Source organism: Balaenoptera borealis, assembly GCF_965194805.1.
Source record: "Balaenoptera borealis genome assembly, chromosome: 4".
NCBI lineage: Eukaryota > Metazoa > Chordata > Mammalia > Artiodactyla > Balaenopteridae > Balaenoptera > Balaenoptera borealis.
In genome coordinates this window covers 87,010,053-87,023,616 of record NC_138861.1, presented here as the reverse complement: position 1 = coordinate 87,023,616, position 13,564 = coordinate 87,010,053, and the positions used below count along the sequence as shown (strand labels likewise).

At 40.9% G+C, this 13,564-nt stretch overlaps 1 protein-coding gene across 2 annotated transcripts in view; it reads right to left on the bottom strand.

Annotated features, from left to right (window-relative positions):
- Window positions 1-5,046: 5,046 nt before the first annotated feature.
- Window positions 5,047-13,564, bottom strand: part of TLR10 (toll like receptor 10) — a 54,960-nt gene continuing 46,442 nt past the window's right edge. The window contains exons 1-2 of one of the 2 annotated variants that reach the window (XM_082390506.1): window positions 11,826-11,936; window positions 5,047-10,667 (exon numbers count right to left, since the gene is read on the bottom strand). In XM_082390506.1, coding sequence (XP_082246632.1) covers window positions 8,144-10,579 — 2,436 coding nt within the window. In that variant the 5' untranslated portion in view covers window positions 10,580-10,667; window positions 11,826-11,936 and the 3' untranslated portion in view covers window positions 5,047-8,143. Of the gene's footprint in view, window positions 10,668-11,825; window positions 11,937-13,564 lie in introns of those variants that run through there. The other variant, XM_082390507.1, reaches the window with a different exon arrangement.

The window sequence follows — 13,564 nt, the reverse complement described above, 5'->3', positions numbered from 1 at the left end:
TCAGAGCTCCCAGGAAGGGATTTCCCAGGAACGGATTTCATAAGAGACTCGGTGAGACTCTGGATCCCAGCGTAGAAGCTTTGAAATGCTGAGATGTTGACAGCCTGTTTTGAGGAAAGAGGTTTCGTTGTTGCTTTTAATCTCGCGTAGCACATGTAGTTCAGCTATTTGTTTTGATTACATAAACCACATACTTGGCTTGGGGGAGCCGATTTCCTGAACTTTTTAAAGAATAAAATGTTTTAATATTCTAATTTGAACTTGTTATATAAATTGTAAAGGCTAAGAAATATGACACAATTTTATGGTCTTTGCACAATTATGAATCCTGAAACAATCTTGTACAAAAACTGGAAAGGGAAACAGCAAAGGACCAAAAATTATTTTTGCCCAATAGGCTAGTTATTCACAATTTTGCCTTCATAATTTATTATTAAGCATCAAAAGATCTAGTGATTTTTCTTCACTTTCACTTTTCAGAAAAATGAATATTTGACAATGGGAAGAAATTAAAAGGTTATAAAAGTTATAGAAAAATTTCACCAGATCATTATTTTGATTATACATACTTATGGTACTTTTTTTACAAAATTTATTTATTTTATTATTTATTTATTTTTGGCAGTGTTGGGTCTTCGTTGCTGCGTGTGGGCTTTCTCTAGTTGCGGCGAGTGGGGGCTACTTTTCTTTGCGGTGCGCGGGCTGCTCATTGCGGTGGTTTCTCTTGTTGCAGAGCATGGGCTCTATATGCGTGGGCTTCAGTAGTTGTAGCGCATGGGCTCAGTAGTTGTGGCTCGCGGGCTCTAGAGCACAGGCTCAGTAGTTGTGGCGCAAGGGCTTAGTTGCTCTGCGGCATGTGGTATGTTCCCAGACCAGGGCTCAAACCTGTGTGCCCTGCACTGGCAGGCAGATTCTTAACTACAGCACCACCAGGGAAGTCCCCCTTATGGTACTATTTTTATTGGAATGAGTATGCGGTGTTTTCCTCTTTCCTTAGTGTCTCTTTAATCAGGAAGTTTTCTGAGGTTGTGTATATAGCCACAGTCACTTTTTATTTTAAAAAGTTGACTGGTACTTTATAGATTTGGTAGTTTTATAGTGTATATTTATGTGCACCCAAATCAATACGTTTGTTTTTGAAGGTTTATTTATCTATTTCTCTAACAGAGTCATTTAATATGACATCAGATTTTAAATTATTAGTCACTTTCAGATAAACTGTAAGCACCAATAGGATTGTCTTACGTTTCCTATTTTTTTTTTTTATTGAGGCATGATTCACATTTAATATTACATTAGTTTCAGGTGTACAATATAATGATTAGCTATTTGTATCTATTGCAAAATGATCATTACAATAAGTCTAATTAACATCTGTAACACCATAATAACATTTGTAACACCATACATAGCTACAAATTTTTTTCTTGTGATGAGAACTTTTAATATCTTCAGTTTTAGCCACTTTCAATATGCCGTACAGTATTATTAACTATAGTTACCATGCTGTACGTTACATCCCCATGACTTATTTTATAACTAGAAATTTGTACCTTTTGACCCCCTTCACTCATTTCACCCACAACTCTACCCCTGCCTCTGGCAACTACCAATCTGTTCTCTGTATCTATGACCTTGTTTTTTTGCTTTTGGTCTTGTTTTTGTTTTAGATTCCATATATAAGTGAGATCAAGTAGTATTTGTCTTTCTCTGCCTGACTTACTTCACTTAGCCTAATGTCTTCAAGGTCTACCCATGTTGTCACAAATGGCAAGATTTTTTTTTATGGCTAAATAATAATCTATTGTTTATACACCACATTTTCTTTATTCATTCACTATCCATGGACCCTTAGGTTAGTTCCATATTTTGACTATTGTACATAGTGCTGAAATGAACATATATTCTTTTCAAATCAGTGGTTTTTGTTTTCTTCAAATAAATACCCAGGTATGAAATTGCTAGATCATATGGTAGTTCTCTTTTTAATTTTTTGAAAAAACTCCCTGCTGTTTTTCATAGTGACTGCACCAATTTACATTTCCAACAACAGTGCACAAGGGTTCCTTTACCTCCACATCCTTGCCAACAATTGTTATTTCTTGTCTTTTTGATGACGGCCATTCTAACAGGTGTGAGGTGGTATCTCGTTGTGGTTTTGATTGCATTTCCCTGATGATTAGTGATGTTGAGCCTGTTGACTTGGTGAGATTCTGAATCCTAGCATTGCAGCTATGGGATGCTGAGATGTCGACACCCAGTTTTGAGGAAAGATATTGAACCCACCACCATACGGAGCTCAGCATGGCTTCTCACCTCTAGATAAGTGGATTTGGGATTATTGGGAGAAAGCACCCTTAGCATGAACATTAGCACCATCAAGAAGGCACTTCATTCAGCAACGTCAATAGTGCAAGACTCCTTCAAGGACCTTGACAGGCCCCAGTCTAGCTACCTGAGATAGCTGGAGTGGAGTAGACTGTGGTGGTACCAGATGGTGAGAGTGGCTGACAGTGTGGGATATGAGCACACACAAGGCTCCTTGGGATCCCACAGAAGTATTCATAGGGACCAAGAATTTGGGGTCATTGATGTTGAGGAGGCTTCTTTGTAGCCACAGGCAGTGAGGGCTGGAAGCATGTGGGTTACACACCAAACCATGCTAATTTCTCTTATGCAACAAGATCCCTCCATCCGAGAACAGGGTCTAGCAGGAACAGTAGTTAGTTTCCAAGCTCTTGGGAGGCAGCCTAGCAGGAAAGATAAGAAAGCAGGCTCTGTAATCAGACCACCTTGAATTTCTGTCATTTACTAGCCACGAAACCTTAACTTTTTGGTACCTTGGGTACTTTGTCTATTATATGAGAATAATAATAAAATTTAATTCACAGGTCTATGAGGATTAACAGGTAAAGTTCATAACAGCCTTAGAACAGTGACAGGCACATATAAACCCCAAGAAGGGTCAGGTTTGTATTGTTACACAGTAGGCCAGGATACTTCAAACAGCATCATGGAGACTGATTCACCCCTTTTTTAGAAATAAAAGAACCAGGAGGAGGTTGAGGGCTGATGGGTCTTTGGATCTCCTCAGGGCTAGTGAGTCTAGGAATTAAAAGAAGACATTGGTCCTAATGACAATGAGAGCTAACCTGGTAGAGATTCTTCCAGCATATGTCTCTGGTCTATTTTTTTCCCAGGACCAAAGGTACTGCTTCCAGGAAGTCAAACACTTCAGGGCCTTAGGATTGGAGAGTTCCTGGGCACAACTAAGGCTCTAACTTCCTCCATGGGGAGAACATAAGTTAATAATGTGGTACTTTCACCCATCGTGATATAAAATAAGATGCCTCTTCTTCTTTCAGTTTTTTATGAAAACCATAGGAGGAACTTCCTATAACCTTAATATCATGGTACTAGAATTTGCCTGTTCCAAACTGTCAGATCCATCAATCTTAGCACTGAATTTCACCACATCCCCATTAGCACTCGAGACAAAAACTGTCCTGAAACTGAAATAAGTCATTGTGCCACCAAGAAATAAGAAGCAATGTATGTTCTGGCTGCATAAGCCAGGATATTCTCCTTCTCAGAGCTGCCTCGGGTGTGCAGGGCGGCAGGAAAATTTTTTTTTGCAGAGCTCCTGTCTTTTATAGTTATTATATAAATAACCTGATTTTAAAATGTTTCAAAAGGTACAGACCTATGTGAAGTACAGTGACTTTTCCATGGAGATGGATAGAGAAGAGTTACTTGTACATTGTACATTGTCCATTGTGCCTCAGAAGATTCTTTGTAGGGTCCAAGCACCTTCTCGCCCTGTTCAAATCCAGGAACCATCTCTTCAGGCATTTTATTGTCCAATGTACTGTTCCTGGTTAATTTCCACCAAAAAAAAAAAAAAAAAGCAATGCTGTAATTAACCACACAGACCACGGCTCTTCGGAACCTGCTTCCATTAAACAGTATAGATCTTCTTGCCTCTGCAGTTCCCTGATAGCATGTCTGTAATGATGGTTTTATTACTACTCATGTCACTGCATCTGTCCACAATGCCTTACAGTGACTCTCTCTCAGAGTGCTGTGCCTCACTGATGCAAGTCTTCCCCAAAGTATGCAGGAAAACGTAAACTAGTATTTGTTTTCTGGTCCTGTTTAGTCTAACATTCAGAATTTTATGGTGGAAACATAGAATAAGGCATATTCCAGTTGTGTCTTCTCTTGGACTCTTGAGATGGTAATCACTGCATCCCTAGAATGGGAGCTCTTTCAGTGTTGACTGAAAACTCACCATCGCCGGTGGGGAGGGTAGTGAGGGGTCCATGCAAGAAGAGAGAGGCTCAGTTCCACTCCCACAACATATGTCCTCCCCTTATGAACATGGCTTACGACAGGGAGAGCATGATGTCGTCATGTCAATGGGAGGTGAGAGAGGACATTGACCGGAAAGCCCATTGGTGTTCAGTCTTGAAAGCCATCCTCCAAGGACTACCTAATACATGGCACAGAACTGCAGCAATGGTGGTTATCACCCGGGATGCTGGGGGCTGGGGGATGAAGCGGGCAGCATCTGCTGTCACACCTGTCACAGGTACTGAAGACAGGAGGTGGCACCACAATCAAATCACAGATGGACACAGGCCTACACTGCTGGCTCAAGCCCAAGGGTTGGTGGTAGACTGTTGGTAGCCCAGACCCCCCACGTCATCTTGTGGTCGATATGTGAGTCACCCCAAATCAGCACATGTGCACCGTTCTGGTGGCCCAATCTTGGGTGACCCCATGCTGCTTCAGCCAGCAGAAGTGATCTTCTTGCCGGACTGTCCACCTCAAATGGAGGCCCAACCACCAGTCTCTGAGAGGACCGCATAGGCGTGAGATCCAGAGCTCCGCAGGATACCTGGTTGGCCTCATGTGCAAGGCAGAGGGTCAGAAAGTACCTTGAAGGGTCGAGTGAAGACCAGGATCCATGTGGGTCTGGATGTGGGCCAGGGACATCCTGTTTGGAGGACATTGTCAGGCCTGGCCGTACCAGGGCTTAAGAATGTACCCATCATTACAGACATGCCATCAGGGAACTACAGAAGCAAAACCTATCGGAAAATTCAAGGAAGTCTCTCCAAAGATCTGGGGGTGGGGGAGAGGGGAAGGCGTCTGAGGAGTGGGCCATGGCAGAGGCTTTATTGGCCCAGAACTTCCCCTTCTCCTCTTGAAAAGCTGATACAGCAACAAGAAGAGGGACACTGATGGGGGTTGGGGGGGACCATAAAACCCATTTGTGGTGATTCCTATAATCTGCAGACTCTGAAATTCAAGGGCTGTCCACAGCAAGCCCCTGAGATGAAGCAGATCCCAACAGGTGGAAGTAAAGAGAAGAGCCAAAGGTGGGGGGCAGGGGGAGACGACCCAGGGACGGCTGGTCCCAGAAAATGTAAGCAAAAATATAGTTATTGAAGGTGAGGGAGGCTCCCTGCCGAGTAAATCTATGTGCCTGATGTACAACAAGGGCTGACACTGAAGTGGGTGACCTTGGCTGCCCTGCTGGACCTGAGAAGAGCAGAGGCGGCCAATCAACGAAGTGTCTACAGACAAACTATATTTCCTTTGGAAAATCCTTGGAGAGTAGCTATGTGCCAGGCACTGTCCTGGGCACAGGTAGAAGCAACATCTGTGAGCAAAATAGACAAAATCTCTGCTCTAAAGGAGTTTGCATTCTAGTGGGGGAAGATGGAATAAGCAAAATAAATAGAAAAATGATAATGGAGGGCTGAGATCAGTACCAGCTTCACACAGGTGAAAAACGGAGCTAAGGGACCATGGGAAGTTTCCCCAGCAGAGTACCAGTCATGAAGCCGTCCTCACAACCTCCAGGGGAAACCAGGATCCCAATTATTCTTCATCCTTTATACAAAGAACACGTTCTGGCTTGTGGACAAAGGGTGGCTAATCTGAGAAGCTACCTCCGGTCGTGAGTTACTGATAGAACAAGAACGTTGTTTTAGGAATGTGAATCAGGTTGCAAACGCAGGATGCCCTGGTGAGTAGGTAAAGACTGCAGACAGAAACCAGATCTCAAATAATTGTGGGGAAGATTTAGGGGTTGTCCAGCTGCTAAAATCAGAAGTTGCTGAGAACTAAGCCTAATGTGTTATTTTTTTAAATTATAATAAAATGTCTATTTAAAAAACTGTATTACTAAACTGGGGACAGGAATAACGGCCATGAATAACCCAATCCTGACAACTTTAGGGCTGATGTTATCCTCTTTGTTTGTTCCAAGTTAATTAATCTGTAAAGGTAAGAGTCTCACACTAATTTATGCAAGATCGACAAAGTCTTTATACAGTGTCTGTCTGACTCTTTCCGAAGCCGTGAATCACACTAATATCAGCAGCCCAGCTGCTGGGACCCTGGGAGGAGAGGTGTTCTCCTAATCCTCTGCCATCTCTCCACTGTGGTTTCCTCGGGTTTCCCCTTCTACCAGACAGACCAAGGCTCACCAGGAAGACAGAAGAGAGACACTCAGCCTCAGGGCTGCTGAACTGTAGCTCCTCAGAGTAGACTGGCTGTCGGCCAAATGGAAGTACAACCCACTTCTAGATTGACACCAGCCTTCTCCCTACACTCTCAGGCTGACCTTCTTGAGTCCACTTTTTTTAATGACTACTAGTGTGAGGAATTCATACGACCACAAACTATAAGGAAACACAGTAGATGCAGAGCCCAATTTTAGCCTGCTTAGGAGATTGGTTTTATTAGCTTGAACGAGCTGAAATAGATGTCTTTGTAAGTCAAGAACAACCAAATATTGGCAAATTCACCTGATTCAAGCTGTACTCAGGAATCCCATCAATTCTGGGTTCTCAGTCTTCTCTTCCTTTCACCTATTCCTGCTCTTCCTCTTCAGCTTCTCAGAATTTGCCTTCAAATTCCACTCTCTATCCTGAAGCCAGCTGAGTCCCTACTAAGTTCCTCTAGCTAACCCAACGTCCATTCCATAAACATTCATTGAGCATCTTTTCTGAACCATGGACTGAGCAAACTGCCGCTGATACAAGGGCAGAGGGAAGTCTGTCCTCACCTTTGAGGAGCTCATAGAAGAGTAAGAAAGGGATTTTTTTAAAGATATAGAATCAGTTTGGTGATGAAAATATGTCCCAAGTGTTACAGAGAATAGAGGAACATCATGCTTGGGGGAAGAAATGAGGAAAGTTTCAAAGAAGAGTCGACATTTGGATTGTGCCTGAAGGATATGTAAGATTTCCTAAACGAACTAAGTCAGGAAAGGTATCACAGGCAGACATGATGCCAAGTTCTAGAGTCTGGGGGCATGAAAGGAGATGTGTGTTCTGGGAAAGGGCCAATAATTTGATAGGGTTCAATGATAGGATGCAAGGCGATCGGTGTCAGATCTTAAAGGCATTTCCTTCCTTTATCATGTGGGTGAGCCACAGAAATTTTCCTAATCAGGGAAAGAACATGTTTGTTCTTGATGTTTGTTTTTGCAAAATTCAAGAGAGCTTGTTTTCTTCCAATGAACTGTGAGGCTAGAAGGGAAGATCAAACAAAATGAGTAGGATGTGTAGGCTTTTAACATTATCTTTATTGTTTTCTCTGCTTGCAAAAGAAGTATAGATTCATTCTAAGCAACTCCAACATTACAGAAATATACAACATAGAAACCAAATGCTCCCTGTAATCCAAACTCCCAGACCCTAACCACTGTTACTACACCAATGTACAGGTATAGATTCCTTTAGACTCCTATTTCAATGTATAAACCAAAATATAACTTTCTCCATACCAGAAAATATAGAGCTACCTCATTTTTTAATGGCTGTGTAATATTCTGTTGCATTAATGTACTATAATTTGTTAGATCAATCCTTATTTTGTGGACATTTGAGCTGTTTTTAATTTTTCATGATTACAAACAATGCCAGGATGAATGCCTTTTTTACATAAACCTTTGCAAATTGCATTTCTCTAGGATACATTCTTAGAGCTCCTTCAAGGAACTGACATGAAGGAATGATAATTTTTCATTTGAATAGATATTGCCAAATTGCCATCATAAAGGTTGTATCAATTTATATCCTAACAGTATATTCAGGTCCCAATTTCCCTAGGGGTGGGTGGGACTCTATAGACAGTCTGTTCTTATCAGAGAGATTGCAGAACCTCGAGACTCTTCATTCAGTTCTGTGAATGTCTGCAGTTCACACATCTCTCTGGTTTCTAATAAATTAACACGAATAGCAGCTCGAAGGTTTGCCCAAAAAAGGCCACACTTACGCCTATCCTTGGGCCATTCCAAGTATGCTTTCTTTTCCATGAGAGTTTTCAGCTTAGGATACCTGGTAGGAATACAGTAGAGTGGAATGGGTTCCAGTAAGATAAGAATTATGTAATCAGAACTTTCATGGAAGAGATCGTGATGGGCAAAGTAGAGTTCATAATGGCACCACTCCGTCTGGACAAAGTTGGGAGACAAAACAAAGATGGACTTATAACTTTTCTCAATGCATTTTATGGTATCTTCAGTAATGCTCTTGCCAGGGTCAGAGTTTCCCTCGTGAAGGCAAATCAGGACAGAACCATCTTCTTTCTCTACATTGGGAATCAATTCATACTTCACCCAGGCAGAATCATGTTCACTGTATGAAATAAACACATGGAATTGGATATTTCTCTTGAGCTGTTCTTGGGTTGTCTTCCTAAACCTGTGCCATGTCTGTGTCCATTGACCTAGCATCCTGAGATACCAGGGCAGATCGAAGTGGAGGCAGCAGAAGGCCACAGCCATCCCCAGAACTAGCATGATAAACACAATGGTGACAATCAACAAAGGTGTGTTGCAAGATATTTCAGGAAGATGAACATCTTTTAACTGAGTCCCCTTTAGATTCAAAGGGTATTCACAGATGTATGAATCTGACCATCCAACCATCATGCCCTCTGAGTATTTTTCAAGCTGAATGAAATCTCTTAATTCACAGGTACACCGGAATGGATTTCTTCCTACATTTAGAGTCTTAACTTCCTGGCAGCTCTGGAAAAAATCCAGAGATGGGCTGAGAATTAAGTTCATTTCAATGTTCAGAACTGAGAGTCTTCTGAAATGACTGCACCCAGGAAGATCAGTTAGAAAATTAAATGCAAGATTTAACTCTCGCAAGGATGTCAGGTGAATAATGTCTTTAGGGACAGTTTGAATTTTGTTATTATTCAAGTCAAGTATTTGAATATTTCTGGGCAAGCACCTGAAAACAGAATCAGCAAATTTGTTGGATGACAAGTTCATGGTGATCAAGGTTTCTGGCCACAAGCAATTTTCATCATTTTCATGTTGTAACAGATTTTCGCTCAGATCTAAGTGCCTCAAGGATGTGTTGCTGGCAAAGCAACTCACTAAGGAAAGTGTCTCCAATTTATTGTCCTTCAAAATGAGAGTTTTCAAATGAGGCAGTTGGATAGAATTTTTAAACACGTCATCTGTTAAGATATTGTTAGCAAAATTTAAATATTGGAATCTTGTAGGATATATAGGGAACAGCATGTGAGGCATTTGTGCATCTGATATTGTCAGGTTTTCTATATCCATTTTGGTAAAAAGCAAGTAGACTCTCTCCTGTGGGATATTAAAAATTCTGAAATGTACATTCTCCAATTTTATAGTTTTCATTACAGTATTTGAGTAGTCAAATGAATTATGGTCAAGATAAACCTTACCTCCAAAAGTCACATGTTGAATCTGGAAATATTCTACTGATGTATGCCAAACAAATTGGAAGATAAGCAGAAGATCATCCCAGAGTAAATCAACTTTATTAAGTAACAGAATGGATGTCTTGGCATTCTCTAAAATAAGATTTTGCTGAGTTTCATAACTTGCAAATTGGCTTTTGCCATCTATATTCGTAATTTCTAATATTTTTGAAGTCTTCATTCCATCATGCAAAAGAACCCAGAAATTTGTGTTCATTGGTAAAACAATGTGAAGTTTTGTTGTGTTTAAGATGGGCAGGCTACCTTCTTCATAATGAGAAAGAGTTCTCAATCCTAAGAAGACAGTATTTAGATGCAAATGAGCAATTTTCTGGAAATCTGATTTTTGTATTTTTGCCCCACTCAAACCTAGGATTTCCAGGTGTGACATGTTGCCAGTCTCCTCACAGATAGGCACGGTGTCAAAGTCATTGAAGGACAGATCTAAATGTCTGAGACCTGCCAGTGAGAACCAAGTTACACTCTTCAGTCTGTTGTAAGACACATCTAAATATCTTAACTCCTTGTTGAATTCAAAGGTCTTGATATCCAGCTCTTGAATTCTGTTACGGCATAGAATCAAAACTTTCAGTTTAGAGAAGGAATGAAAATCTGAACGCTGGAGTTGAAAAAGGAGGTTGTAGGACAAATCCAGTATGGTTGTGGTTGGGGTCAAGTCTTCAGGAACCTTTCTTAAAGACATGTTGGAGCAGTTGGTAGTCAATTCTGTTTCTTTTGGCAGCTTTGAAGCCCCACTATGCACTGACGTAACAATACTACAAAATACATAAATGCTTCTGATATGTTTCATTGTAATTCTGAGGATTTTATCACTGGTTCACCTCAGATGAGTTTTTTCACACATCACCTCATATGAATGAGGAAGATGAGTTCAACTCCTAGAAAGACAACATATAATGTTAAGTGGTTATGTGATTTGTTAAACCCTGTAGGATTTTTTTTTTTAATGCCAACATCTGACTATATTCACCAAGAATTTGGAATAGGGTTCCAACCCATTTATTGAGTCTTTGACTTGATCTCAGAGCTTGGCTCATAGATTTCCAAGCCAGTTACTGTGTCACACCCCCATCACTGAGGCAAGTCAGGATTCCCAGAAGGGAGATAGATATATAATAGTTGGCAGAAGTTCCTCCCACCCAGTTCAAATTAGGGACTGTGTTGCTAGGTCATAGTCAACACCCCCCTGCCACATCCCCTTTTGATAGCCTGAAAGCTTTAAGAAAATTAAAAGAAATTTTTAAAAATTAAGATTTTTTTAGAGCAGTTTAAGATTCATAGCAAAATTGAAGGGAAGGTACAGAGATTTTCCATATCCCTCCTGCCTCCACACATGCACAGCCTCCCCCAATATCAACACACCCACTGGAGTGGTGCATTTGTTACAATTGATGGACCTACATTGACTCCTCATAATCATGCAAAGTCCATAGTTTAAGCTATCGTTCACTCTTGGTGTTGTACATTCTAAGGGTTTGGATACATTATGGATACATAATGACGTGTATCCATCATTATGGTATCATACAGAGTATTTTCATTTCCCTAAAAATCCTCTATGCCAATTCATCTCCGCCCACCCCACAACCACTGGCAACCACTGGTCTTTTTATTGTCTCCATAGTTTTGCCTTTTCTAGAATGACATATAGTTGGAATCATACAGTATGTCCCTTTTTCAGATTGGCTTCTTTCTCTTAGTAATATGCACTTAGGTTTCTTCCATGTCTTTGCATGGCTTGATCGTTCATTTCTTTTTAGCGCTGAATAATATTTCATTGTCTGGATGTACCCCAGTTTATCCATTCACCTACTGAAGGACATCTTGGTGGCTTCCAAGTTTTAGCAAATATGAATAAAGCTGCTATAAATACCTGTGTACAGGTTTTTGTGTGGACATAAGTTCTCAGTTAAAATAATTCTTCATCACTGAATGCTGTGGGCCCCTGAATTAATGCCATGAAGTTGTTCTTCAACTTTGTATTTGTGAACATAGAGAGTCTCTTGAGTGAATATCTGACTTTCAATAACACTTACCCATGTGTATAGAAGGTCCAAAACACAGAAATAAACAGAATGGTTCCTGTCCTTGTGCCTCCATATGTCTTTAGGTTGGTGGCAAAAGCAATCTGGATCACTGCTAAATGGTGATAATGATAGAAACAATTTCCATTTCTTGTAGCTTTTTGATGTGCTAAGAGATATACTAAACCCTTCACATATATTATCTCACTTATCCATCACAAAACTCTGGGAGAGAAGTACTATTACCCACATTTTATAGATGAAGAAACTCATGGATGCAGAATTCTGAGGATTTTGAGAGAAGAATCAGGCTTCAAGTGTTTGTTTAGACACAGAACAGAGGTGGTTGGAGAACTAAGAATTTCATATTATTATTCAAGGTATTTATTGAGTACCTACTCTGCCAGGCACTTTTTCTAGCCACTGAGGATATAACAGTGAATAGAACAGATAGAATTTCTCTTCTGATGCAGCTTATATTCTAGTAAGGGGTAAGAAAGGAGAGACTATACACAAAATAATAAATTTATCTGTTAGGTGATGATCAGGGCTAGAAAGAAAATAACTAAATGAGGGGACTTGAGGGTGACTGGGGAGAGAGATTTTGTACAGGATGGTCTAAAAAGGCCTCACATGACCTTCATGCAAAGATCTAAAGGGAGTGAGGAAGTGAGCCACTTGTTGTCTGGGGATAGAGTATTCTGGAGAGAGAGAGCAGGTACAAGTTCAGAGACCTGATTGGGGGGACATGTTTGGAAAATGCGGGGAATGACTTGTGGAATTGGGGGAGGTGGATTGAAGACGTCAGACCTTGTAAGGATTGGGGATTTTCCTCTGACTAAAATAAGAAACCAGTACAGGATGTAGAGTAGAGGAGTCATAGATTCTGATGTACATCTTAAAGAGTCCTCTGCTTGTCTGTTGGAAATGACTGGAAGGGCACAAGCCTGGCAGGGAAGATCCCGGGGACACTATGGAATAATTCATGCAAGAAAGAAGGTAGAGAGGGAGGTGGTGAGAAGTGGTTAGATTCTACTATTAAATCAGTAAATTCTTCAACTTTACGTCCTCCCTCAACAGGCACTCTGAAAACACAAGGGAAGGTAACTAGCAGTGGTGAGAGTTTTTCTGCTTCTACTTGCATGTGTTTAATACACATTGACCCTCAGTCTCCCTCAGACTGGTCACTCCCATAGACAAACAGGAGGAACAAGAGGCAAACTCATGGTGTAGTGAGACTTCTCTGTACTGTTCATGCTGTCCTGTTGTTCTGAGAAGTTGTGTGCATGTGTGTGTGTGTGTGTTGTGTGTGTGTTGTGTGTGTGTGTATGCACCCATGCAGGGATGGTGGGGAGAAAAACTGGCAGAGCTAACACAGAAGGATACCTGGAATATTACTCGCTCTCATCTGGATTTTTCTTTCTCTAGAACCTGTCTGGTTTTATTGTTGTGGTTGTTCTTGTTGAAATGAAGAAATTCTAGAAAACATGTTGATATTTCCTAAGATAACTTACAAATGAAAATACTTTATAAAATCGTTTCATAGAAAATAGGAAAAGGGAAAGAGAAATGTCATGTCAAGCATCCTGTGACGTGAGTGTGAAGAGAGTATGTTGATTTTTGATATTCCTTGTCCGTTGTGCCCTCAGTGGAAGAGGACCATGAAAGGCACTGGCTGGGGGTGGGGCTGAGGAGGGGCGAGCCCAGAACTGGCCTTTCACTTTTCCGCTGAGATAGTCCCTCCATGTTTA